At 22.8% G+C, this 24,392-nt stretch overlaps 12 protein-coding genes across 12 annotated transcripts; 7 read left to right on the top strand and 5 right to left on the bottom strand.

The window, feature by feature from the left end:
- Positions 1-515: 515 nt before the first annotated feature.
- On the top strand, positions 516-1,894 carry SRAE_1000301400 (Lecithin:cholesterol/phospholipid:diacylglycerol acyltransferase family-containing protein; the record flags this gene model as incomplete). Its single annotated transcript, XM_024650157.1, has 2 exons — positions 516-678; positions 744-1,894. The coding sequence occupies 2 exons, from the start codon at positions 516-518 to the stop codon at positions 1,892-1,894; spliced, it is 1,314 nt and encodes a 437-aa protein (XP_024503962.1).
- A 203-nt stretch (positions 1,895-2,097) lies between these two features.
- Positions 2,098-2,595, top strand: SRAE_1000301300 (Saposin-like type B, 1 domain and Saposin-like type B, 2 domain and Saposin B domain and Saposin-like domain-containing protein; the record flags this gene model as incomplete). The annotated part of the gene is made up of 3 exons (XM_024650156.1): positions 2,098-2,107; positions 2,287-2,375; positions 2,419-2,595. 3 exons carry the CDS (start codon positions 2,098-2,100, stop codon positions 2,593-2,595), a joined length of 276 nt encoding a protein of 91 aa, XP_024503961.1.
- A 1,009-nt stretch (positions 2,596-3,604) lies between these two features.
- SRAE_1000301100 (Hypothetical protein) lies at positions 3,605-4,657 on the top strand (the record flags this gene model as incomplete). Its single annotated transcript, XM_024650155.1, has 1 exon — positions 3,605-4,657. One exon carries the CDS (start codon positions 3,605-3,607, stop codon positions 4,655-4,657), a length of 1,053 nt encoding a protein of 350 aa, XP_024503960.1.
- Positions 4,658-5,572: 915 nt separating this feature from the next.
- On the bottom strand, positions 5,573-5,929 carry SRAE_1000301200 (Hypothetical protein; the record flags this gene model as incomplete). The annotated part of the gene is made up of 1 exon (XM_024650154.1): positions 5,573-5,929. The coding sequence occupies one exon, from the start codon at positions 5,927-5,929 to the stop codon at positions 5,573-5,575; it is 357 nt and encodes a 118-aa protein (XP_024503959.1).
- A 1,439-nt stretch (positions 5,930-7,368) lies between these two features.
- On the bottom strand, positions 7,369-8,302 carry SRAE_1000301000 (Hypothetical protein; the record flags this gene model as incomplete). Its single annotated transcript, XM_024650153.1, has 3 exons — positions 7,369-7,677; positions 7,767-8,148; positions 8,274-8,302. 3 exons carry the CDS (start codon positions 8,300-8,302, stop codon positions 7,369-7,371), a joined length of 720 nt encoding a protein of 239 aa, XP_024503958.1.
- Positions 8,303-8,779: 477 nt separating this feature from the next.
- Positions 8,780-9,019, top strand: SRAE_1000300900 (Hypothetical protein; the record flags this gene model as incomplete). Its single annotated transcript, XM_024650151.1, has 1 exon — positions 8,780-9,019. The coding sequence occupies one exon, from the start codon at positions 8,780-8,782 to the stop codon at positions 9,017-9,019; it is 240 nt and encodes a 79-aa protein (XP_024503957.1).
- Positions 9,020-9,665: 646 nt separating this feature from the next.
- On the bottom strand, positions 9,666-12,255 carry SRAE_1000300800 (Hypothetical protein; the record flags this gene model as incomplete). Its single annotated transcript, XM_024650150.1, has 5 exons — positions 9,666-9,854; positions 9,948-10,231; positions 11,485-11,707; positions 11,797-12,122; positions 12,171-12,255. 5 exons carry the CDS (start codon positions 12,253-12,255, stop codon positions 9,666-9,668), a joined length of 1,107 nt encoding a protein of 368 aa, XP_024503956.1.
- A 1,979-nt stretch (positions 12,256-14,234) lies between these two features.
- Positions 14,235-14,659, bottom strand: SRAE_1000300700 (Hypothetical protein; the record flags this gene model as incomplete). Its single annotated transcript, XM_024650149.1, has 2 exons — positions 14,235-14,247; positions 14,292-14,659. The coding sequence occupies 2 exons, from the start codon at positions 14,657-14,659 to the stop codon at positions 14,235-14,237; spliced, it is 381 nt and encodes a 126-aa protein (XP_024503955.1).
- Positions 14,660-17,340: 2,681 nt separating this feature from the next.
- SRAE_1000300600 (Mitotic spindle assembly checkpoint protein MAD2A) lies at positions 17,341-18,045 on the top strand (the record flags this gene model as incomplete). Its single annotated transcript, XM_024650148.1, has 3 exons — positions 17,341-17,416; positions 17,454-17,600; positions 17,648-18,045. The coding sequence occupies 3 exons, from the start codon at positions 17,341-17,343 to the stop codon at positions 18,043-18,045; spliced, it is 621 nt and encodes a 206-aa protein (XP_024503954.1).
- A 759-nt stretch (positions 18,046-18,804) lies between these two features.
- On the top strand, positions 18,805-19,425 carry SRAE_1000300500 (40S ribosomal protein S7; the record flags this gene model as incomplete). Its single annotated transcript, XM_024650147.1, has 2 exons — positions 18,805-19,083; positions 19,129-19,425. The coding sequence occupies 2 exons, from the start codon at positions 18,805-18,807 to the stop codon at positions 19,423-19,425; spliced, it is 576 nt and encodes a 191-aa protein (XP_024503953.1).
- Positions 19,426-19,580: 155 nt separating this feature from the next.
- Positions 19,581-20,975, bottom strand: SRAE_1000300400 (Alpha tubulin-like protein; the record flags this gene model as incomplete). The annotated part of the gene is made up of 2 exons (XM_024650146.1): positions 19,581-20,927; positions 20,973-20,975. 2 exons carry the CDS (start codon positions 20,973-20,975, stop codon positions 19,581-19,583), a joined length of 1,350 nt encoding a protein of 449 aa, XP_024503952.1.
- Positions 20,976-23,136: 2,161 nt separating this feature from the next.
- Positions 23,137-24,132, top strand: SRAE_1000300300 (7TM GPCR, serpentine receptor class x (Srx) family-containing protein; the record flags this gene model as incomplete). Its single annotated transcript, XM_024650145.1, has 2 exons — positions 23,137-23,969; positions 24,009-24,132. 2 exons carry the CDS (start codon positions 23,137-23,139, stop codon positions 24,130-24,132), a joined length of 957 nt encoding a protein of 318 aa, XP_024503951.1.
- Between the last annotated feature and the right edge of the window lie 260 nt (positions 24,133-24,392).

The raw sequence follows: 24,392 nt of genomic DNA, 5'->3' as shown, positions 1-24,392 counted from the left end.
AAATATGAACATTCTACTTTTGATAATTTAATTTTTGTATTTTAATAGTATGAAAATATTAGATGTAATATATATTTTCCTTAATTATTTAAGAATCAATAATATAGAATATCTAAATGATAGTGTTGTAAAAATAAACATTACAATAAATAAATATGCTAACATTTTAAAATGATTCTTTATTTACTTGGTATATATTTTATTATTATATTTTTTTTTAATAACTATTGGAGAATCATTTATGCATTTTTTTTAAGATAAACTTTTTTATGTAATTAAATAAAACATTATAAATATTATTATTCAAGATTTTTTAATTAAAAAAATATTTCAATTAAAATTTATTTATATAAATTAATAGATACTTCTTAATTTTTAATATTTTTTTTTTATAAAAAGAAATATACTATAAATCAACAAATAAAGTTTATTTTTTTAGAAATTTAAATATATTTAATAGCTAACATATATACATTATATACCAATTATAAAAATTTATTAATAATACGGGAAGAATGGGTATATCTTTATATGTATTTACATGCCTACTTATTAATTTATTTTTTTGTAATTGTCAAATATTAGAAAAAATAAATAATACTATTTATAATAGAGATATTCCTAAATATCAAAGAAAATATGATGATCCTATAAAACCAGGATATCCAGTAATTCTTGGTAAGTTTTTTTTTTTTTAATTTATTCTATTTTAATTATTTATTAAAAAAAAATTTTTTTTTTAGTACCTGGATTTGGTGGTACTCGATTAGAAGCTAAATTAAATAAACCATCTACAGTTCATTATATTTGTAGTAAAACAACATCAGATTATTTTGATATTTGGTTAAATCTTCAACAATTTACAGCTCTTGCTATTGATTGTTTTATTGATAATATGCGTATGGTTTTTAATAATGTTACAAAAAAATGTGAAAATTCACCTGGTGTTGATATTAGAACAGGTGAATTTGGTTATGATACTAGTATTGTTGAATGGCTTGATAGTGTTCATTTTCCACAGGCAAATTATTTTGCCACAATTGCTGATACATTAGTTTCATGGGGATATAGAAGAAATGAAGATCTTAGAGCTGCACCATTTGATTGGAGATTAAAACCAACTGAAATGGATGATTTTTATTTAAAATTTAAAGTAACTATTATGAGAACATCATGGTTTAATAATAATCGTAAAGTTGTCCTTCTTGGTCATAGTTTAGGAAATATACATATAAATTATTTTCTTCATAATTTTGTTGATAAAGAATTTAGAGATAGATATATTCAAAGTCATATAGCATTAGCTGCACCATGGGGTGGATCAATGCAAATTGTAAAATTACTTGTTTCTGGTTATAATATGGAAATGTATAGAATATTATTAGCACCATCAAAATTAAGACCTATGCAAAGAACATGGGGAAGTAGTTATTTATTATTTCCAAAAGAACCAGCATGGAAGAAAGATGAAATATTTGCATCAAGTCCCAAAAATAATTATACATTAAATAATATTAATGAATTTTTTGAAGATCTTAATTATACTGAAGGATATGAACAATATATTGAGGCACATAAAAATACTGAAAGTCTTACAAATATTCCTGATGTTAATACACATTGTATTCATGGTGTTGGTATCAGTACACCTGAAATTTATGGGTGGAGTAATACATATTATCCTGATTACCCACCAGATAAAGTTGTAAATGGAGATGGTGATGGTACTGTTAATAAAAAATCTCTTGATATTTGCAAAATGTGGTCTAATAAAAGTGATAAAGTAACGGTTGATGAAATAAACAACACAAATCACGTTGATATACTTTATCATTCACAAACAAAAGAACTTCTAAAAAAATATTTGTACAAGGATCTAAATAATGATAATTAAAATTATTGCTTTTATTAATATATCTTTATATACTTTTTAAAAACAAATATTAATGTATTGTAAGATATCAAAACAATTAACAAACTACAAATTCCAAAACTGTAATTAAATATAATTTTTGTTTAATATAAAAATACCAAAAAATTTTTTATTAATAGTAAAATTATTTTACCATTACATCAAAAGTGATTTGTAATGTATATATGATTGTAGGCAAAGTTTTTTGATTAATTATCTTATCAAAGAAATAAAATTAATACGGAACTTGACATTTGACAAAGTAATATTTAAAGTTATTATATTCACACAATTTTTTAAGTTTTAAGAAATTTAAAAAATATCAATGAATTTATTTTGTTTTATTTTGTTATTTATTATTTCATATAATGTAGTATATTCAATAACAATATGTAATATGTGTAAATCATTAGTTCAAAATATTAAGACAAACTTAAATGATGGTGATTCAGAAATTTTAAAGGTAATTTAATTATTTTTATATTATAAAGTATTTTTTTTTTTAGAAAGCTGATAAAGAGTGTGATACTGTTACAAATAATAATATAATATTAGATCCAATGTGTAAAACATTAGTAAATAGAGAAGTAAATTATATTATATCTGAATTAAGAAATAATAAAACACCAGATCAAATTTGTCAAGATCTTCAGTTTTGTCCATCTATTAAATTACTTAATTAATTTAACAATATTTTAACAAATACATTTGCAAATAATTATTTTTTTAATTACCCTTTTTTCAATTAATATTAATCTACTTTGATTTGTATATCAAAATGTTAACAATATAAATTTTATATAATTAACTTAAAATTTACCAACTGATATGAAAATACAAAAAAATACAATATACTTGACTTTTTTTTTAAAATAAAAAAATTCTATTTTATTATAAAAAATTCAAATTTCTAAAAACTGAATTTATTCAGTTCTATAATATATTTAAATTTTATCATAATTTTGAAATATATTTTTTTGTTATTTTTTTCTGTAGAATATATAAATATTAGTTGGTTTGAAATATATTTTGTTCACTATGCTATCTTTTTATGATTGCAAAAAAATTACTGATAAATATATAAAATTATAATCTTTAAGAAATATAAAAATTTTTAGAAATGTAAGTTTTTGTTTAGAAAATAAATGTGTTGTAAAAATAAATGATTATTTTTTATATATTTTATCTTAAAAAATCTAATCTAATTTTTGATTTTCAAAAATGTAAATTTTAAAAGTAAAAAAAATATTTGGAAATTGAGTTAAAATAACTAAAAAGATAAGAAAAAATATAAATATATTTAATTATATAAAATTATTTTAATAATAAATATAAAAATTAATTTTTGAAAAAGTTTTTGTTAAAATTATGTTGAAGAATTTTTAAAATATTTTAAATCTAAATTTTAAAATCTTTTAAAATTTGTATTATAATATTAACAATATAATAATTCTCATATAACGTTTACAAATAGTTTCTAAATAAGAATTTTTTTTTGTTATTCCTAATTTTTTTAAATTCAATATTTAAATTTTACATAAAAACAAAAAAAAACTGAATAAATATATATTAAACTAGAATATAATATAGATAATTCAAATTATATAATTATATTAATCTATAAATAAAAATAGATATGAAGATATTTTTAAAATACAGTTTGTATTTGATTCTCTATTCTACTAACAGATAATGGCCGTTTCACAGTATTTCGGTGCTCCAGGAGGTGCTCCAGGTGGTGGTGGTGCTGTTTCTGCTTACTTTGGTGTTGGTGGAGGTGGTGGAGCTGGTGGTGCCGGTAAATCTATGGGTGGCGGAGCTCCTATGCCTGCTGGTGGAACAACATCTGCTTACTTTGGTGCTCCAGGTGGTGCAGGTGGTGGTGGAGCTGTTTCAGCTTATTTCTCTCCAACTTCAGGTGGTGGAGGTTCAGGAGGTGCCCCACAAATGGGAGGTGGTGGTGGAGGTGCTTCAACTATGACTGCTGTTGGTGGATCTAAAATGGGAGCTTCAACAATGACTGCTGTTGGTGCTGCAGGTGGTGCTTCAACAATGACTGCTGTTGGTGGATGCGGTGGTGCTTCAACAATGACTGCTGTTGGTGCTGCAGGTGGTGCTTCTACAATGACTGCTGTTGGTGGATGTGGAGGTGCTTCAACAATGACTGCTGTTGGTGCTGCAGGTGGTGCTTCTACAATGACTGCTGTTGGTGCTGCAGGTGGTTCATCAACTATGACTGCTGTTGGTGGTGGTCCAATGGGAGGTGCTTCAACTATGACTGCTGTTGGTGGATCTAAAATGGGTGCTTCTACTATGACTGCTGTTGGTGCTGCAGGTGGTGCTTCAACAATGACTGCTGTTGGTGGATGCGGAGGTGCTTCAACAATGACTGCTGTTGGTGCTGCAGGTGGTTCATCTACTATGACTGCTGTTAATATTCCAAAAGGTACATCAACTATGACTGCTGTAGGTGGTACATCAATGGCTGGTGGTGGCGCACCACCAATGCCATCTGGAGGTGGTGGTGGTGCTACATCAGCATACTTTGGTGTTGGAGCTGCAGCTCAAGGAGGTGCTCAATCAGCTTACTTTGGTGTTGGTGGAGGTGGTGGAGCTGGTGGTGCTGGTAAATCTATGGGTGGCGGAGCTCCTATGCCTGCTGGTGGAACAACATCTGCTTACTTTGGTGCTCCAGGTGGCGCAGGAGGTGGTGGAGCTGTTTCAGCTTATTTTGCTCCAAAGTAAATTTTTTTAAGTATAACGAAATGTTTTCTACATAGTGAAGATAATAAATGTGATATTTTAAGTAGATAAACTTTCTAAAATATTCATAAAATATGTTAAATATATAAGTATCAAGGAATAAAGTTTATTTATCAAAACAAAAATTTATAATTTTTTTAATCATAAAAATAAGATTAATTAACGTAAAGAAAAAATTTAAAAAATTTCTTCTTATTATTAGAATTTTTTTTTTGTTTTTTTCTGTCTTCAATATTATCTTGAAAACTTTTATAACATCTTAAAAGTCTAGCAATTTTTATATAAATTTATCTTAGACAATACCATTTTACAGTACTGATATTTATTAGATCATATATACTAATAATTTATGTTAATTGAATTTATAAAAAAACAATATAAATTTTACGTTGTTTATAAAGTAAATATTTTTTTATTTAAAAAAAAATATATATTTAGGATAAACTTTTATTTGAAGCATAAGCATATCAAGTTATTATTGTTTTATTTATTTAGTGTCAAAATATGTTTTAATTAGAAGATTAAAAAGTAGAAAAACTTCTAAGAAAAAAATATTTTGAATCAAATTAATTTCTTCGTTATTTTATCCTTTTATTACACTTAATCAGATTTTCAATTTAATTAAATTTTTTTGTTCAGTTTGTTTTATTCTTTTTTTTTTTAACTTTTTGAATTTTTTTTTCCTTTTCCTTTCGGTTTTTTGGTTGTTTTTTTGGTTGTCCTTCTGGTTGTCCTTCTGGTTGTTTTTTTGGTTGTTGTAGCCAGTTTGATAGTTCCAATAATGCCAGTTGAATTTTGTGGAGGAAGTGTAATGTACTTAAAAAAAATATGTTAATATATAATTTGTAATAATGTTAAATATTTTTAAAAATAAATTTTATAAGTTTAAATTTTTTTTTAAGTTACCCCAGATGTATCAATGAGTACAATATTGCATTTTGGTTCACGATTTTTTCTAGGTTGGTAAATAGCTTGGAATTCAACTTCTTTATTACTATTTGTTTTTTTTCCATTGAAGTATAAATTAATATATGAATTAGGAGCAAATGTTTCATTAATAGCAAATTCTACTTTAGTAAGTATATATGATTCATTATTTTGTTTATTATAATATTCAAGACAAAAGTTTGCTGCTTTGTAAGCTGTTTCATTATTTGTATCATGTTGTTCATAATCATAACTACCAACAATATGTTTTGAATAGATTAATAGAAATACATAAGATAATAAAATAACACCTATAAATGATTTCATTGTAAATTATAATGATATAAATTTTTTTTCACTTATAAATAAAAAATCTATTTGAAATTTATTTTGTTAGTTTACAAATAATTAATAATTAACGTTAATTTAAACAGACGCCATATTTGATGACTTATCAGACTTCATAAAGTGCTAAAAACGATTAATATTTGTTGTCATTAAAGTGACATTTATATTTATTTATGTTATAATATTTTTTATACGGAAGAGTATATATATACTTTTTTTTCTAAAATTTTATTGTTAAATAGCTTACGTAAAAATATTATGATTATTAAATAGTCTAAAATTACTTTAAATTTGGTAGATGTTATAAATTTAATTTATCTACAACAAATAATTTTGTAATTGTTTATTATCATATTTGATATGATGATATTTTTAAAATACAGTTTTTATTTGATTCTCTATTCTACTAACAGATAATAGCCGTTTCACAATATTTCGGTGCTCCAGGAAGCGCAGGAGATGGTGGAGCTTTTTCAGCTTATTTCTCTCCAACTTCAGGTAATTGAGGTTCAGGAGGTACTCCACAAATGGAGGTGGTGGTGGAGGTGTTTCAACTATGACTGCTGTTGGTGGTGGTCCAATGGGAGGTGCTTCAACTATGACTGCTGTTGGTGGATCTAAAATGGGAGCTTCTACTATGACTGCTTTAGGTGGTACATCAATGGCTGGTGGTGCTACATCAGCATACCTTGGTGTTGAAGCTGCAGCTCACAGAGGTGCTCAATCAGCTTACTTTGGTGTTGGTGGAGGTTGTGGAGCTGTTTCAACTTATTTTGCTTCAAAGTAAATTTTTTTAAGTATAACGAAATGTTTTCTACATAGTGAAGATAATAAATGTGATATTTTAAGTAGATAAACTTTCTAAAATATTCATAAAATATGTTAAATATATAAATATCAAGGAAAAAAGTTTATTTATCAAAACAAAAATTTATAATTTTTATAATCATAAAATTAAGATTAATTAACGTAAAGAAAAAATTTAAAAAATTTCTTCTTATTATTTGAATTATTTTATTTTGTTTTTTTCTGTCTTCAATATTATCTTGAAAAATGTTATAACATTTTAAAAGTCTAGCAATTTTTATATAAATTTATCTTAGACAATACTATTTTACCGTACTGATATGTATTAAATCATATATATTAATAATTTTTGTTAATTGAATTCTAAAAATACAATATAAATTTTACGTTGTTAATAAAAAAATAATCTTTTATTCGAAGAATAAGCATAACAAATTACTATTGTTTTATTTATTTAGTATCAAAATATTTTATAATTAGAAGATTAAAAAGTAAAAAAATTTCTAAGAAAAAAAAAATATTTTGAATCAAATAAATTTCTTCCTTATTTTATTCTTTTATTACACTTTATCAGATTTTCAATCTAATTGAATTTTTTTGTTCAGTGTGTTTTATTCTCTTTTATTTGAATTTTTTGAATTTTTTTTATCTTTTTTTTTTCCTTTTCCTTTACCTTTACCTTTATCTTTACCTTTACCTTTACCTTTATTATTACCTTTTCCTTTCGGTTTTTTGGTTGTCTTTTTGGATGGTTTTTTGTTTGCTTTTTTGGTTGTTTTTGTGTTTGGTTTTTTGGTTGATTTTTGGGTTGGTTTTTTGCTTGGTTTTTTGGTTGTTGTTCTGGTTGGTCTTTTGGTTGTTGTAGCCGGTTTGATAGTTCCAATAGTGCCATTTGAAGGTTGTGAAGGAAGTATAATGTCCTTAAAAAATTATATGTTAATATATAATTTGTAATAATGTTAAATATTTTTAAAATAAATTTTATAAGTTTAAATTTTTTTAAAATTACCTCAAATGGACCATTGTTTACGATATTGCATACTGGTTTACTATTATTACCAGTTTTGTAAATAGCTTGAAACTCATAATCGCCTTTACTATTATTTTTTGCTATTAACATTAAATTAATATTTGAATTAGATTCGAGTGTTTCATTTATAGCAAATTTTATATCAGTAAGTTTATATGATACATTATATTGTTTATTATAATATCCAAGACAAAAGTTTGCTGCTTTGTAAGCTGTATCATTATTTGTATCATATCGTTCATAATCAAAACCATTACCAAAACCATTATTCAAACCACCACCAATACCACTATCATAAATACTTTCAATATCTTTTGAATAGATTAATAGAAATAGATAAGATAAGATAATAAAATAACACCTATAAATGATTTCATTGTAAAATATAATGATATAAATTTTTTTTCATTTATAAATAAAAAATCTATTTGAACATTATTTTGTTAGTTTACAAATAATTAACAACTAACGTTAATTTAAACAGACGCCATATTTGATGACTTATCAGATTTCATAAAGTGCTAAATATAATTAATATTTGTTGTCATTAAGGTGATATTAATATTTATCTATGTTATAATATTTTTTGTGCGGAATATTATATATATATATTTTTTTTCCAAAATTTTATTGTTAAATAGCTTACATAAAAATATTATGATTATTAAATAGTCTAAAATTACTTTAAATTTGGTAGATGTTATAAATTAATCTACAACAAATAATTTTGTAATTGTTTATTATCATATTTGATATGATGATATTTTTAAAATACAGTTTTTATTTGATTCTCTATTCTACTAACAGATAATAGCCGTTTCACAATATTTCGGTGCTCCAGGAAGCGCAGGAAGTGGTGTAGCTGTTTCAGCTTATTTCTCTCCAACTTCAGGTGGTGGGGGTTCAGGAGGTGCCCCACAAATGAAGGTGGTGGTGGAGGTGCTTCAACAATTACTGCTTTTGGTGATGGTCTAATGGGAAATGCTTAAACTATGACTACTGTTGGTGGATCTAAAATGGGAGCTTCTACTATGACTGCTTTAGGTGGTACATCAATGACTGGTGGTGGCGCATCACCAATGCCATCTGGAGGTGGTGGAGCTGGTAGTGCTGGTAAATCTATAGGTGGCGGAGCTCCCATGCCTGCTGGTGAAACAACATCTGCTTACTTTGGTGCTCCAGGTGGCGCAAGAGGTGGTGGAGCTGTTTCAGCTTATTTTGCTCCAAAGTAAATTTTTTTAAGTATAACAAAATGTTTTCTACATGGTAATGATAATAAATGTGATATTTTAAGTAAATAAATTTTCTAAAATATTCATAAAATATGTTAAATATATAAGTATCAAGGAATAAAGTTTATTTATCAAAACAAAAATTTATAATTTTTATAATCATAAAAATAAGATTAATTAACGTAAAGAAAAAATTTAAAAAATTTCTTCTTATTATTTGAATTATTTTATTTTGTTTTTTTCTGTCTTCAATATTATCTTGAAAAATGTTATAACATTTTAAAAGTCTAGCAATTTTTATATAAATTTATCTTAGACAATACTATTTTACCGTACTGATATGTATTAAATCATATATATTAATAATTTTTGTTAATTGAATTCTAAAAATACAATATAAATTTTACGTTGTTAATAAAAAAATAATCTTTTATTCGAAGAATAAGCATAACAAATTACTATTGTTTTATTTATTTAGTATCAAAATATTTTATAATTAGAAGATTAAAAAGTAAAAAAATTTCTAAGAAAAAAAAAATATTTTGAATCAAATAAATTTCTTTGTTATTTTATCCTTTTATTACACTTGATTAGATTTTCAATTTAATTGAATTTTTTTGTGCAGTGTGTTTTATTCTCTTTTTTTTTAATTTTTCGAATTTTTTTTATTTTTCTTATTCTTTTTTTTTCCTTTTTTGTTTTTTCTTCCTTTTCCTTTCCCTTTTCCTTTCGCTTTTTTGGTTGTCTTTTTGGATAATTTTTTGGTTGTTTGAACCGGTTTGATAGTTGTACAAATGGTAGTTGAAACTTGTGGAAGAGTTGTTGCAATATCGACCTTAAATAATTATATGTTATGGTATAATTTGTAATAACGTTAAATATTTTTTAAAAACAGATTTTATAAGTTAAAAATTTTATCTTATATTACCTTAGATTTTTCAAGAACTACAACATCGCATTTTGGCACACCATTAGTTCCAGGTTTGTAAATACCTTGAAAATCTTGTTCTTTTCCACTATTTGTTTCGTTTCCCTTGAACATTAAATTAATATCTGAATTAGAATCAAGTGTCTCATTAATAGCTACTGTTACATTAGTAAGTATATATGATTCATTATTTTGTTTATTATAATATTCAAGACAAAAGTTTGCTGCTTTGTAAGCTGTTTCATTATTTGTAATATAATCATCATAATTATCACTACTATCTTCTGAATAGATTAATAGAAATACATAAGATAATAAAATAATACTTATGAATGATTTCATTGTGAAATATAATAATATAATTTTTTTCACTTATAAATAAAAAATCTATTTGAACAATATTCTGTCAGTTTACAAATAATTAACAAATAATGTAATTTTAAACATATGTTATATTTGATGAAGCATCAGACTTCATAAAGTGCTAAAAACGATTAATATTTTTTGCCATTAAAGTAGCATTTATATTTATCTATGTTATAATTTTTTTTTATACGGAATAGTATATATATACTTTTTTTTCTAAAATTTTGTTGTTAAATAGATTGCATAAAAATATTACAATTATTAAATAGTCTAAAATTACTTTAAATTTGGTAGATGTTAAAATTTAATTTATCTACAACAAATAATTTTAAAATTGTTTATTATCATAATTGATATGATGATATTTTTAAAATACAGTTTGTATTTGATTCTCTATTCTACTAACAAATAATGGCCGTTTCACAGTATTTCGGTGCTCCAGGAGGCACATGAGGTGGTGGAGCTGTTTCAGCTTATTTTGCTCCAAAGTAAATTTTTTTAAGTATAACGAAATGTTTTCTACATAATGAAAATAATAAATGTGATATTTTAAGTAGATAAACTTTCTAAAATATTTATAAAATATGTTAAATATATAAGTATCAAGGAATAAAGTTTATTTATCAAAACAAAAATTTATAATTTTTATAATCATAAAATTAAGATTAATTAACGTATAGAAAAAATTTCTTCTTATTATTAGAATTTTTTTTTGTTTTTTTCTGTCTTCAATATTATCTTGAAAAATGTTATAACATCTTAAAAGTCTAGCAATTTTTATATAAATTTATCTTAGACAATACCATTTTACAGTACTAATATTTATTAGATCATATATATTAATAATTTTTGTTAATTGAATTTATAAAAATACAATATAAATTTTACGTTGTTAATAAAAAAAATAATCTTTTATTCGAAGAATAAGCATAGCAAATTACTATTGTTTTATTTATTTAGTATCAAAATATTTTATAATTAGAAGATTAAAAAGTAAAAAAATTTCTAAGAAAAAAAAATATTTTGAATCAAATTAATTTCTTTATTATTTTATTCTTTTATTACACTTTATCAGATTTTCAATCTATTTGAATTTTTTTGTTCAGTGTGTTTTATTCTCTTTTTTTTGAATTTTTTTTATCATCTTTTTTTTCTTTTCCTTTTCCTTTACCTTTTCCTTTACCTTTACCTTTTCCTTTCGGTTTTTTGGTTGTCTTTTTGGATGGTTTTTTGTTTGGTTTTTTGTTTGGTTTTTGGGATGGTTTTTTGGTTGATTTTTGGGTTGTTTTTTTGCTTGGTTTTTTGGTTGTTGTTCTGGTTGGTCTTTTGGTTGTTGTAGCCGGTTTGATAGTTCCAATAGTGCCATTTGAAGGTTGTGAAGGAAGTATAATGTCCTTAAAAAATTATATGTTAATATATAATTTGTAATAATGTTAAATATTTTTAAAATAAATTTTATAAGTTTAAATTTTTTTAAAATTACCTCAAATGGACCATTGTTTACGATATTGCATACTGGTTTACTATTATTACCAGTTTTGTAAATAGCTTGAAACTCATAATCGCCTTTACTATTATTTTTTGCTATTAACATTAAATTAATATTTGAATTAGATTCGAGTGTTTCATTTATAGCAAATTTTATATCAGTAAGTTTATATGATACATTATATTGTTTATTATAATATCCAAGACAAAAGTTTGCTGCTTTGTAAGCTGTATCATTATTTGTATCATATCGTTCATAATCAAAACCATTACCATTACCAAAACCATTACCATTACCAAAACCATAACCATTACCAAAACCTAAACCATAACCATTACCAAAACCATTATTCAAACCACCACCATTACCACTATCATAAACACTAACAATATCTTTTGAATAGATTAATAGAAATACATAAGATAATAAAATAACACCTATAAATGATTTCATTGTAAAATATAATGATATAAATTTTTTTTCATTTATAAATAAAAAATCTATTTGAACATTATTTTGTTTGTTTACAATTAATTAACAATTAATGTTAATTTAAACAAACCCCTTATTTGATGAATTATCAGATTTCATAAAGTGCTAAATATAATTAATATTTGTTGTCATTAAGGTGATATTTATATTTATCTATGTTATAATATTTTTTATACGGAATAGTATATATATATATTTTTTTTCTAAAATTTTATTGTTAAATAGATTGCATAAAAATATTATGATTATTAAATAGTCTAAAATTACTTTAAATTTGGTAGATGTTATAAATTTAATTTATCTACAACAAATAATTTTAAAATTGTTTATTATCATAATTGATATGATGATGTTTATAAAAAATGAAGTATAGTTTATAATACAAAAATATTCAATATATAAAATTGTAATTTTAGATGCAAAATTCAAGTATAATATTTTAGGATACTAGACAACTTGTTAGTTAGATTTAATTTTAATTATTGTATTTTTGTCAATACCTCATCTTAAACATGTTTTTTGTAGAAATTTTTATTTATTTATATCAAATTTAATAAGATTTTGCTTAATTCTAAACAATTTAGATGCTAATTAAAACTTTTTTTTTATTTCAACTTTTTGTGGCCAATAGTAAATTTTAGTAATGATATTTAGTAATTGATTGAATAAGACATATTTTTAAAAACAAACTTTTATTATGATAAAATTTATTTTACATGGCTTTGTTTAATATATCATGATAGTTAAAAAAAAATATATAGTGGTTCTTAAAATACTTTTAATATTTTTACTGTAAATAATTGAACAATATAAATAGCTAATTTCATCTATACATTAATCTTCTCCTTAATATTTTTTTTTGATTTATATTAATTAAGTTAAAGTTTGTATTCCATTTTATAAATTTTGATATAAAGTCTTAATTTTATACGATAACATTAATGAAATTAATTCAATTGATTATAAAACAAAAAGTTAAGAAGTTATTAAAATGATTAAATTTATTTTAAAATAAGATTGTACCGAAACATTTTTTTAATTTTTATAAAAATATTTTTATTAATATAAAATTACTTTATATTTATTTAATCTAAAAAATAAATATAAATTGATAACAATGATTTGATATGCATATAAAAAAATTAAATTGTGTTAATATAAAAATTATTGGTTGTAAATTGACACTTTTATAAAAACACAGCAAGTGGCCTTCTAATTACTTGTTAAGAAATTGCAATAATTTAATTTTTTACAAATTTTATAAATTATAATTTGTTTTGTTTTTTTTGATAACCATAAATTATAGTATAGTTAATATAGTTATAAATTAATATAGCAAACTTTTGAGTATCTAAAAAAATTTTAAACTTTGTTTTATTTTTAAATGGTTTTACAAAATAAAATGAATCAGCTAAAAAAAATTGTTTTAATCGCATATTAATTAGTTAATTTAAATTTCTAATTAATTTCTCTACCAGATTTTGAATAACTTACATAATAATTTGTTTAAAAAATACTGCTTTATACGATAAAAAAATCTAACTAAAGTTGAATACTTATTTATTTTTAAAATTAAGTTAAAATATCTGTTTATTATAATAACATAACATTATTTTATAAGTCTTTAAATATTTCTAATAAAAAGTATGTTAAATAAATATTTAGATGAGATCAACTAGCTTATTTAGTAATATTTAAATTTTTGACTAATTTTTTTTTTATCATTTCAATAAGATTAAGCGTAGTTTCAAACAAATTATGATTAGAAATTTAATATAAGACAAATTTCAATTAATCAAAATATATAAACTTTTGTTGAACATACTTTATATTGATGGTTCTCATGTTTTGTAACAACTAAATAAGTTATCAAAAAAAAGAATATTAAAATGATTTTTGATATAAGCCAACTTTTTAAATAAAATTTCTTTAATTGATATTTAACCAATTTGACTGAAAAACATACTTTTTTAAGTCATAATTTAATTTAAAATTACCTTCTATATGGTATTTTTGTGATATCACATGTTTCGTTTTTTTTTTTATTATTTTCATATATTCCTTGAAAATCATCATTTATATTTGGATTTGTTCCATTATTCCCTGTGAACATTAAATTAATAAGTGAATCAGGTCCTTCTGTTTCATTCATAGCGAATGTTAAATTGACAAATGTATATGTTTCATTTTTATGCTTTTCATTATAATATTTAAGACAAAAGTTTGCTGCCTTTTGAGCTATTGTAGTATTTGTTTTAAATTTCAAATAAAAAGGATCATTATAATCATATTCTTCTACGATAACACCTGAGTAGATTAATAGAAATGCATAAGATAATATAATAATACATATAATTGATTTCATTGTAAAAAATATAATGGTATAATCATTTTTTGCTTATAAATGAAACTATATTTGAACTTTATGTTGTCATACTATAAAATAATTAACAACAAATATAATGTAAATTAAAAATTATTTATCATATTTCATCAATTATTATATTTTTTAAAGCATCAAACATTTAAATTTTTGTTATTATTATTTTAGCGTATATATAATATACATTTTATCTAACTACATTGTTTATTAGAAAAATTGAAAAAAATAATTTAGGACTTTAATGAAATAAAATTATTTTTTAACACCCAAAATAATAAACATTTAATTTGAAATGAACATATGATTATAAAATAAAAATAAACTAAAATTTACTAAGTTTTTGTGTGTTAAAATGTGCAAAATTGAAATAATTTTATAAACATTATATTTTTTGTTTTATGAAATTCTTTTAGTGCATTTTTTTTTTACAGATAACTTTTTTTTTTATTAAGACATATTTTGAATTGTAGTATCTGTTTCATTAATAAGTAAATTACGATTAGCATTAGTTGGGTTACTAGGTAAAATATTTGTTAATTTGTTATTTGCATATGCTATAATTAAATAACATTTTCAAAATAGAATTTTATGAAATGTATACAAAAAGATATATTTCAATATTTTTACTATCTTCAAAACCACACAAAGTGATGTTTTTTTAATTTCTTTAAATGTTTAGTAACTATTGTTAATATTATCACAGTAGTTTCAATTAATGAATTATTTATGCTAAATATAATACATTACGTAAATTTTTACAAACAAAAAAAATTAATTTTTATTTATTAAAATTTAAATAACTTTTGAAAATTTTTTTTTCACTACTAAATGAGTAAAAGTTATTAAAAAACAAATATTATAAATAAAATAATAAATAAAAAAGATAAAGAATTTACAAATTATTAAATTGGTTTAACATATTTGCATTAAAAAGTAATATAGAAAATGTGTTATTTTTTATATTAAAAAATATTCTTAATTTTTAATTATTAGTAAAACAGTTATTCAATAAATCTATTGTTTGTTAAATGATATTATAGAGGATGATTAGAAAATAATGGTTTTTTTTATTAAAAGTATTAAATTAGTTCATGGTTTAAGCTTAAATAAATAGTTAAAAATTGTAGTTTTTAAACATTCAAAACCCAAATTGTATTCTGTTCATTTAATATAGAAAAATTAACTTTGTTTTAAATCTTTTTACTTTGAAAGTTTATTGTGTCACAAAAAGATTTCTATAAATTCATGTTAAATATAAAATTTGTTCAAAAAAAAGTACCACAACATGTATTATCTCATTTGTATAATTTATATTATTATTATTTAAAGAAGTTTTTTAAAACTGGGGTATTTTAAAAATGTTAAAAGTTGAAAAACATTTTTTAAAATAAAATAATTTTACTTCTTTTCTACTTTAAGTTTCTTTATCATCTTGTTGATAAAATATTATGTGACATATTTCAAAAATTTGTATTTAAAAATTAGTTCTCACATATTCCAAATAATTTTATATTTATAAAAGTTTAAATATTGTATATATTCCAAATTTTTTTAAATATTTATTTTTATAATAGGTCATTTAACTCATTAAATAATACGTGAATTTCTAACTAATATTTTTTTTTATCATTTATATAAAATAAAACATGTGTTCAAAAAGATAATGAAAATAAAATTTGATTAAAAATTGTCAGTTTGCTGTTAAGAAATGTTTCATCACATCTAACTTTTTCATTACTGTTTCTATATTTGTATAATTTTTTAAAAAAGTTTTCCTTTACATTTTTTTTTTTTCACAGGCATTGAATATTAAATTTTTAGATGATCTATGGCTAAGCATTTTATTTATATCTGTTGTTATTTTGCAATGAATCATGTTTTATTATTAATCAAGTTAAATGAAAAAAAACAAGATTTTGTTATCTTTTAACCCGTTTTATTAATTATAAGTTACTTTATAAATTTAAAAATAATTTTTATTAAATTTTTAAGATTGTCAACCAATTCTTTATCATTAAAAATTAATTTTAAAGAAATAAAGATAAAAATCGTTAGCAATTTGATATTATTTACAAGCAAAATAATTTTTAATTTTTAAATTTTACTGGTAATCTTAACAAAGATTATTAGTTTGTTGAAAATTTAATTCCTTGATCACACATAAATGTTCCATTATTCAATGTTTTTTTTAATGTAGAAAAGTTCTTTGAAAATTATAAAACGTTTTAATCAAATAAATTATACAAAATTTACAGATTTACACAATAAATAATTATTAATCAAAATAATCTTTAAAAACATTTATTTTAAATATTTAAAATAGATTTTCAATAATGTAAATTAAGTTTATAATTTTTTTTGTTACATTTTAAATCTAGATATATGATCTATACTTTAAAGAATAATTAGTCATTACATTTTATTGCACAATAAAAAATTTATATCTCAGTCATTTTTTATTCCTTCACAAAATTATCAAATAATTTATTAAAAATTACTTCAAATTGACAAAAAAAAATTAATTTTTATGGTAAACTTGATGACATTTATATAAGTTTAGAATAATGCCATTAAACGACTTATTTCTTAACGCGAATGTCAAAGTTGGGGAGGGATAAAAATAAACAAATGTGTCATATTGATACGAATTTTTATTCTTAATAATGGATGTTAAAACTTCAGTGGAGACAAAATCTATTACACTTCAAGGATCTGCTCAAATCATTAAAGATTTGTTTTGTAAGTTTGTTATATTAAGTGATAAATTATTTTGTAGATTATTCAATAAACAATATTCTTTTTCAACGTGAAATTTATCCAAGTGATACTTTTTGTCGTGTAAAAAAGTGGAATGTCACACTTATGGCATCTACAGATAAAAAAGTAAAATTTTATCTTGATTCTTTACTTAAACAAATAGAAGGTAATTTTTTTTATTAATTAATAGTTTATATATTCTTTATATTAAAGTTTGGCTGGCAACAAAAAAGTTGAAAAAACTTGTTGTTGCAATAGTTTCTGTAGAAAGTAATGAAACAGTAGAAAAATGGGAATTTGATATTGAGACAGACAATGAAGTATCTGTAGATGGTCCTATAAAATCAAAAAAGTATGATGAAGAAAGTGTAAGAAATCAAATAGGAGTCGTTATAAGGCAAATAACTGCCTCTGTTAGTTTTCTTCCATTATTGAAAGATAGATGTGTCTTTGATATTATGGCTTTCACCGGCGACTCAACACTTCCTAATTCAGAATGGGAAGCAACTAAAGATAGAGTAATTAAGAATGCAGAAACAACTGTATTTAGGGACTGTAATACTGGTATTCACAACGTTAAAACAAAAGTTCACTACCAAGTTGATTCCTAAATCTTTTTATTATTTATTGATCAAATAATTATTATTTGTTTGTAAATACATAAATAACTTAATTTAAATTTTGTTTTGATTCAAATTGTATAATGAAAGTTCATTTTAAAAAAGAATAACATTTTATATGTTTTACAGTTTCTACCCATTTTTAGGTCAATATTTTTTTACGGTGATTCAACAACATTAAAAAAAAATTTATTTATTCGTAAACTTTATAAAAATTTAAAACCTTTCTTAGTGTTATGAGAGAAAATTTTTATTGTAAACATTGGAAATTTAATAAAAAATTTCTTTTTTAATATTATATATATTTATAAATAAAATGTTAATCTTTTGTTTTTTACTTAAGTGTTGGTTAAAATATTAATCAAATAATGCAATTTTAATAATTTTTTATAGGAAAAGTATACTTTTATTTCATATAAAAATATATTTTGTTTAAATTGCCTACTTAAATTTTATTGTGTAAAATTATTACAACTGTTAACAGGGTGGTGTTATGTCTACTCATTGCTATCTCTTGCAACGAAATAATCAGGCAACTACGGTACATCTGAGCCCATACACTGGTAAGAAGACTCTTTTACGACAAATTTTCTTCTATTATTTACTTGTTAATATATCATGGAAGTTTTGTTTTTTGTAAAATTATTATTTTCGGGACAAATTTTATTTTTTTGTGATTATATTTATGTATTTATAATTAGTAATATATTATCTTTTTTCAGAAACTTTGGGTCTTATCATATTATAACAATGGTTTCCGGACATTCTAAAATCATTAAATCAGACGGTGCTCCAATTGATGAAGTTGAAAAGAGTGTTGCCACTGCTCTTAAAGAACTTGAAGCAACCGAAAAAAGTATCACAGAACTCTACATTGTTGGAGCCAAAGAACTTGACTTCGGAGGTAAAAAATGTATCGTTGTTTATGTTCCAGTTCCACAACTTAAACAATTCCAAAAAGTCCATGAGCAAATTACACGTAACTTAGAAAAGAAATTCGGAGGTACACACATCGTCTTCATTGCCAAGGTAATATTACTAGTTATTATTTTTCACTATTTTGTTAAATTTTAGAGACGTATTTTGCCAAAACCACAAAGAGGAAAAAAACACAGACCATCAAAACAAGTACGTACCAGATCCCGTACTCTTACAACTGTTCATGAAGCTATTCTTAATGACTTAGTCTATCCAGCCGAAGTTGTTGGAAAAAGAATCCGTGTTAAATTAGATGGCAAAAAACTTATGAAAGTCCATTTGGACAAGAGTCAAGAAAACTTTGTTGGACACAAAGTTGATACATTTACTCATGTCTACAAAGCTCTTACTGGAAGTGATGCTGTCTTTGAATTCCAAGCTCAACTCTTCTAAATTTATGTTGTTTAATTTGTTGTTAACAGAATAAATTGTTGCTTATAATTATATTTATTTAAAAAAACTATGATGAAAAAAATCATTTATTTTTTAACTACAAATGAACAAAACAAATTTATAACGTAAAAAAAGTTAGTCACATTAAGTATATTTTAATATTCTTCTTCATCACCTGCATCATTAGAATCCATTACTACTTCTTCGTAATCTTTCTCAAGTGCGGCGAGATCCTCACGAGCTTCAGAGAATTCTCCCTCTTCCATTCCTTCTCCAACATACCAATGTACAAAGGCTCTTTTTGCATACATAAGATCAAATTTGTTATTAAGACGTGACCAAGCATCAACAATAGCAGTTGTATTAGATAACATACAAACAGCTCTTGGAATTTTAGCTAAATCTCCACCTGGAACAACGGTAGGTGGTCGATAGTTAATACCAATTTTGAATCCTGTTGGGCACCAATCAACAAATTGAATTGATCTTTTTGTTTTTATTGTTGCAATAGCAGCATTGACATCTTTTGGAACTACATCTCCTCTGTATAAAAGACAAACAGCCATATACTTTCCATTTCTAGGATCACACTTAACTAATTGATTTGATGATTCAAATGCTGAAACAGTAATTTCACCAACTGAAAGCTGTTCATGATATGCTTTTTCAGCAGATATAACAGGTGAAAAACTTGTCAATGGAAAATGAATCCTAGGATAAGGAACCAAATTAGTTTGGAATTCATTTAAATCTACATTAAGAGCTCCATCAAACCTAAGTGAAGCAGTTATTGAAGAGAGAACTTGTGAAATAAGTCTATTTAAATTGTGGTAAGATGGTCTTTCAATACCAAGATTACGACGACAAATATCATAGATAGCTTCATTGTCAACCATAAAAGCACAGTCAGAGTGTTCTAAAGTGGTATGTGTTGTAAGAATTGAATTGTAAGGTTCAACTACAGCAGTAGATACTTGAGGTGCAGGATAAACAGAAAATTCAAGTTTTGATTTTTTGCCATAATCTACAGATAATCTTTCCATAAGTAAAGAAGTAAATCCAGATCCAGTACCACCACCAAATGAATGGAAAATAAGGAATCCTTGAAGTCCAGTACAATTATCAGCAACACGGCGAATTCTATCCATGGTTAAATCAATTATTTCTTTGCCAATAGTATAATGACCTCTGGCATAATTATTAGCAGCATCTTCTTTTCCAGTAATAAGTTGATCAGGATGGAAAAGACGACGATATGTTCCAGTTCTTATCTCATCGATAACAGTAGGTTCAAGATCAATCATAACAGATCTTGGAACATAACGTCCTGCTCCGGTTTCGTTGAAAAACGTTGTAAATGAATCATTTTTTTCACCGTCTGTTTGAGTATGATTAGGACTTGTTCCATCTGGTTGAATATTATGCTCCAAACAATACAATTCCCAACAAGCATTACCAATTTGGCATCCAGCTTGACCAATATGAATAGAAACTACTTCACGCTAGAAAAAACAAAAATAATTTTAAAATAACAAAATAAAACGTACCATTTTGTTAATTATTAAAATGTAAGTATATAATAAGTAATGATGAGTAAGTCTAAAAAAGGTAAATTAGTAATAAATGACGACATATATATATTGATAAGGCGTTAAAATTTTACAACAAAAATAATAATACTATAAATATCAAACATATAATAATAAAAATAATAAATGTATAATAATATGAAAAAAAAATCATAGAATGTATTATTTCCAATGTCAGATTATGGGAGTATTTTTTTTTTAATTAAATGGATAAACCTGTAAAAAGGTTTGACATTATAAATATTGAAAGTGATTACTCGTAGTAAAAGCCGTGAAGTAGATATAGTTTTATTGTGGTAAGAGTCAAAACTTAGACGATAACGCCAATTATATATTATTTCGCTGTGAGATTGAAACGTTTGACAATGCTCAAGTGTATTCAAAATTTGTAGTATAGAAAACGCGCGAAACTACATGGCGATATTGCATTTTTAATATCAAACTATTTTTATTTTTTTTTCCACAGTGGGTGATTGATGTCCCACCAAGACTTCTAAACAAAATGTCTTTTACAATTTATTTACTTTTTGTTTATATTTTAAAAATACTTTAATATAAAATGAAACAATTTTATAAATAACTTTTAGTAATAAAAATCAAATATAGTTGATTGAAAATATAATGGTAAATGATAAGAAAAAAAAATCATTATAAATATATATATATATGAATAATAACTTCAATTTTTAACATATATAAATAAATTTTATATTGGTCATTTATCACTAGATTTACTTTTTTATTTAGGGCTAGAATTTTATATTAATGTATATATAAATATATTTATTATATAGTTATCTTCCTATTGAAGGAAAGGATTTGATGAATTGTGCATTTATGCGCAAAATCGTCCATTTAATATGTATTTTACTAAAAAATTATATTATTTTTATATAAAATGTTACATATTTCTTGTTAGCACACTTTTTAAATATATCAGATACTAAGAGGTTTTAACGAATTTAGAATACTTAAGATTTTTATTATATATTAAAAAAAAAAGTATTTTAAGGTATTTAATGATAATGTATTAAGATAACAAAATTGTTTACTTTTTTTATTATATGTATATTGATGAAAATTTAAATAACGAGTGATGTTATAGTTTGACAACGTTATGAATGCATGATTTAATAAATTAAAATTTTATATAGAAATATAATGTTTTGAAAAGTAGAATTATAGATCAAATATATTCAAATAGAAAAAAAACTTTTTTTATAATAAAGTTATTTACCATCAAATAAAAGTATACATAAAATGTTAATAATGTATAATTTTTTTAAAATTCTTCATTAAAAATAAATAAATTATTTTAAAAATAGTTTATTCTTGATCAAATTAATTTTTTTACAGAAAAAATAGTTAACAATATTATATATAAAAGGAATTTCCATAAAATACAAATATATTATTTGTATCTTTAATATTATAAAATAAAAAATTTTTTTTAAAAAAAGTTAGCAATAAAAACTATAAATTTTAAACTTAAATTGTAATAATTTAATATATTTATTTATGTATTATTATATTTGATAAATTAATTGTAGTTGTTTAAGTTAAAAAAAATTTATCAAATAATGTTTAAACAGTAAGATTTAAATCATTTGAATTTTATGATATTCAATGTTTTTAATTATGTTATCAATGTAGCTTTAAATTATAATGTGTGGTAAAACAATTTTTTCTTTTTTATTTTTAAATATAAAATAAAGGAAGCATGAGTTATGCAAATAAATATATATATATCATCTTTTTTTATTATATACATTATAATTATTATTTATTTAGGTGCAATATTTGTACATTATTAAATAAAAATTTAAAGATTTTTGAAAATCATGCAAAGCTTCAATGCTTTATAAGTCACGATTCCGTTTTGGCAATAATATAATTTTTTTTTGTAATTTTTTTTATATGATATGGAAATGGATAATTAAAAATTTCAATCTATGATTTGTAGATATCTTTTTATACTATTTTAAATGTAAAATAATTACTTTTATATTCATAATTTCTGTAATATAAATTGTATATTTATAAAAAATATAATTAATTAGAGTTATTTTAATAAAAACTTTTGATATATACAATATTTGGTGGCAAGTTACATTTTATAATAATGAATTTCAACATAGATTATATTTCATTAGCTTATACTATAATTTTATTACCATTTTATACTATTTATACAATTCGTTTGGGCTATAGAATCTACATTAAGAAATCTCCAGACGTTAGAAATGAATATTATCCTATAATATTTTATAAAGGTTTTATTGATAACTTAACAAATATTGTTCAATTTTCATTCGCAAGAATTCTTAAATATCATATTCTTGAAGACTTTTTTTTAACGTATAATTTACCTGTTTATATTTTATACTTTACTACTGGAGCTACTTATTGTATTATGTTTCAAATAACCTTTTTAATAGCATTTAATCGTTTTGTAGCAATAACAAAGCCGACGTATTATAAACAATATTTTGAATTTAAACGACTTCATTTTTATATATTTCTAACATTGATTCCTGGTGGGATAGTAGCTGTTGTTTCTGTATGTTATGAATTAGATTATGTTTGGTTTCCATCCTTGAATCGTGTGATGCCTGTATATATGGCAAGAAAAATAGAATATTTTCAGGCTGGTGTTGGAATTGTTTTCAATTTTCCTCTTGTTGTAATTACAACTATTATGAATCTTAAATGTTTTTTCAAAAATAAAAATTTGTTAAGTGTAAAAAGTTTAAGAAATTCAACTGATTCAAAATTATTTTTATATAATATAATTTCTTTTATTACTATGATTGGATTTGAATTTTACTATATTTTTAGATATTTACCTTATATAATAGGAAGATTTCAGTCACTTGAAACATTAGCTATTACATTAATTCCATGGTTTTTAGATATCATGACATATGGATTATTTTTTTTCTCTTTAGCATTATCGTATGTTACTTAAATTAATTAAATTAAATATTTTTTTAGAACTGTTCTTCGATCGTTGGTTCCAATTTGTGGTTCAAAAATAAGTAAAAAAAGGCAAAGTTCAAAAGTAGCTCATTCGCAACAAATGAAACAAGGAAGCAATGGAATTGTGGCAAAGAAATAAGCAAAAAGAATGATTCCGGGCGGATTCGAACCGCCGACCTTCTGTGTGTTAGACAGATGTGATAACCGACTACACCACGGAATCTGATGACAGTATTAGATAGATATTGAAGATTTGCTTATTTCGTTTTCTATGTAATAATAAACAAAAAAACTTTACTTTAAAAGTATTCTACAATTTAAAAAATTTTTTAGAAATGGTATAGCTTTTTTAAATTGAAAATTATTTTTTTTTGTTTAAAAAATAAACTCCTTTTTAAT

Source organism: Strongyloides ratti (assembly GCF_001040885.1).
Source record: "Strongyloides ratti genome assembly S_ratti_ED321, chromosome : 1".
In the NCBI taxonomy this organism is placed as follows: domain Eukaryota; kingdom Metazoa; phylum Nematoda; class Chromadorea; order Rhabditida; family Strongyloididae; genus Strongyloides; species Strongyloides ratti.
The sequence above is the reverse complement of the archived record's forward strand: the minus strand, read 5'-3'. Positions and strand labels throughout refer to the sequence as shown.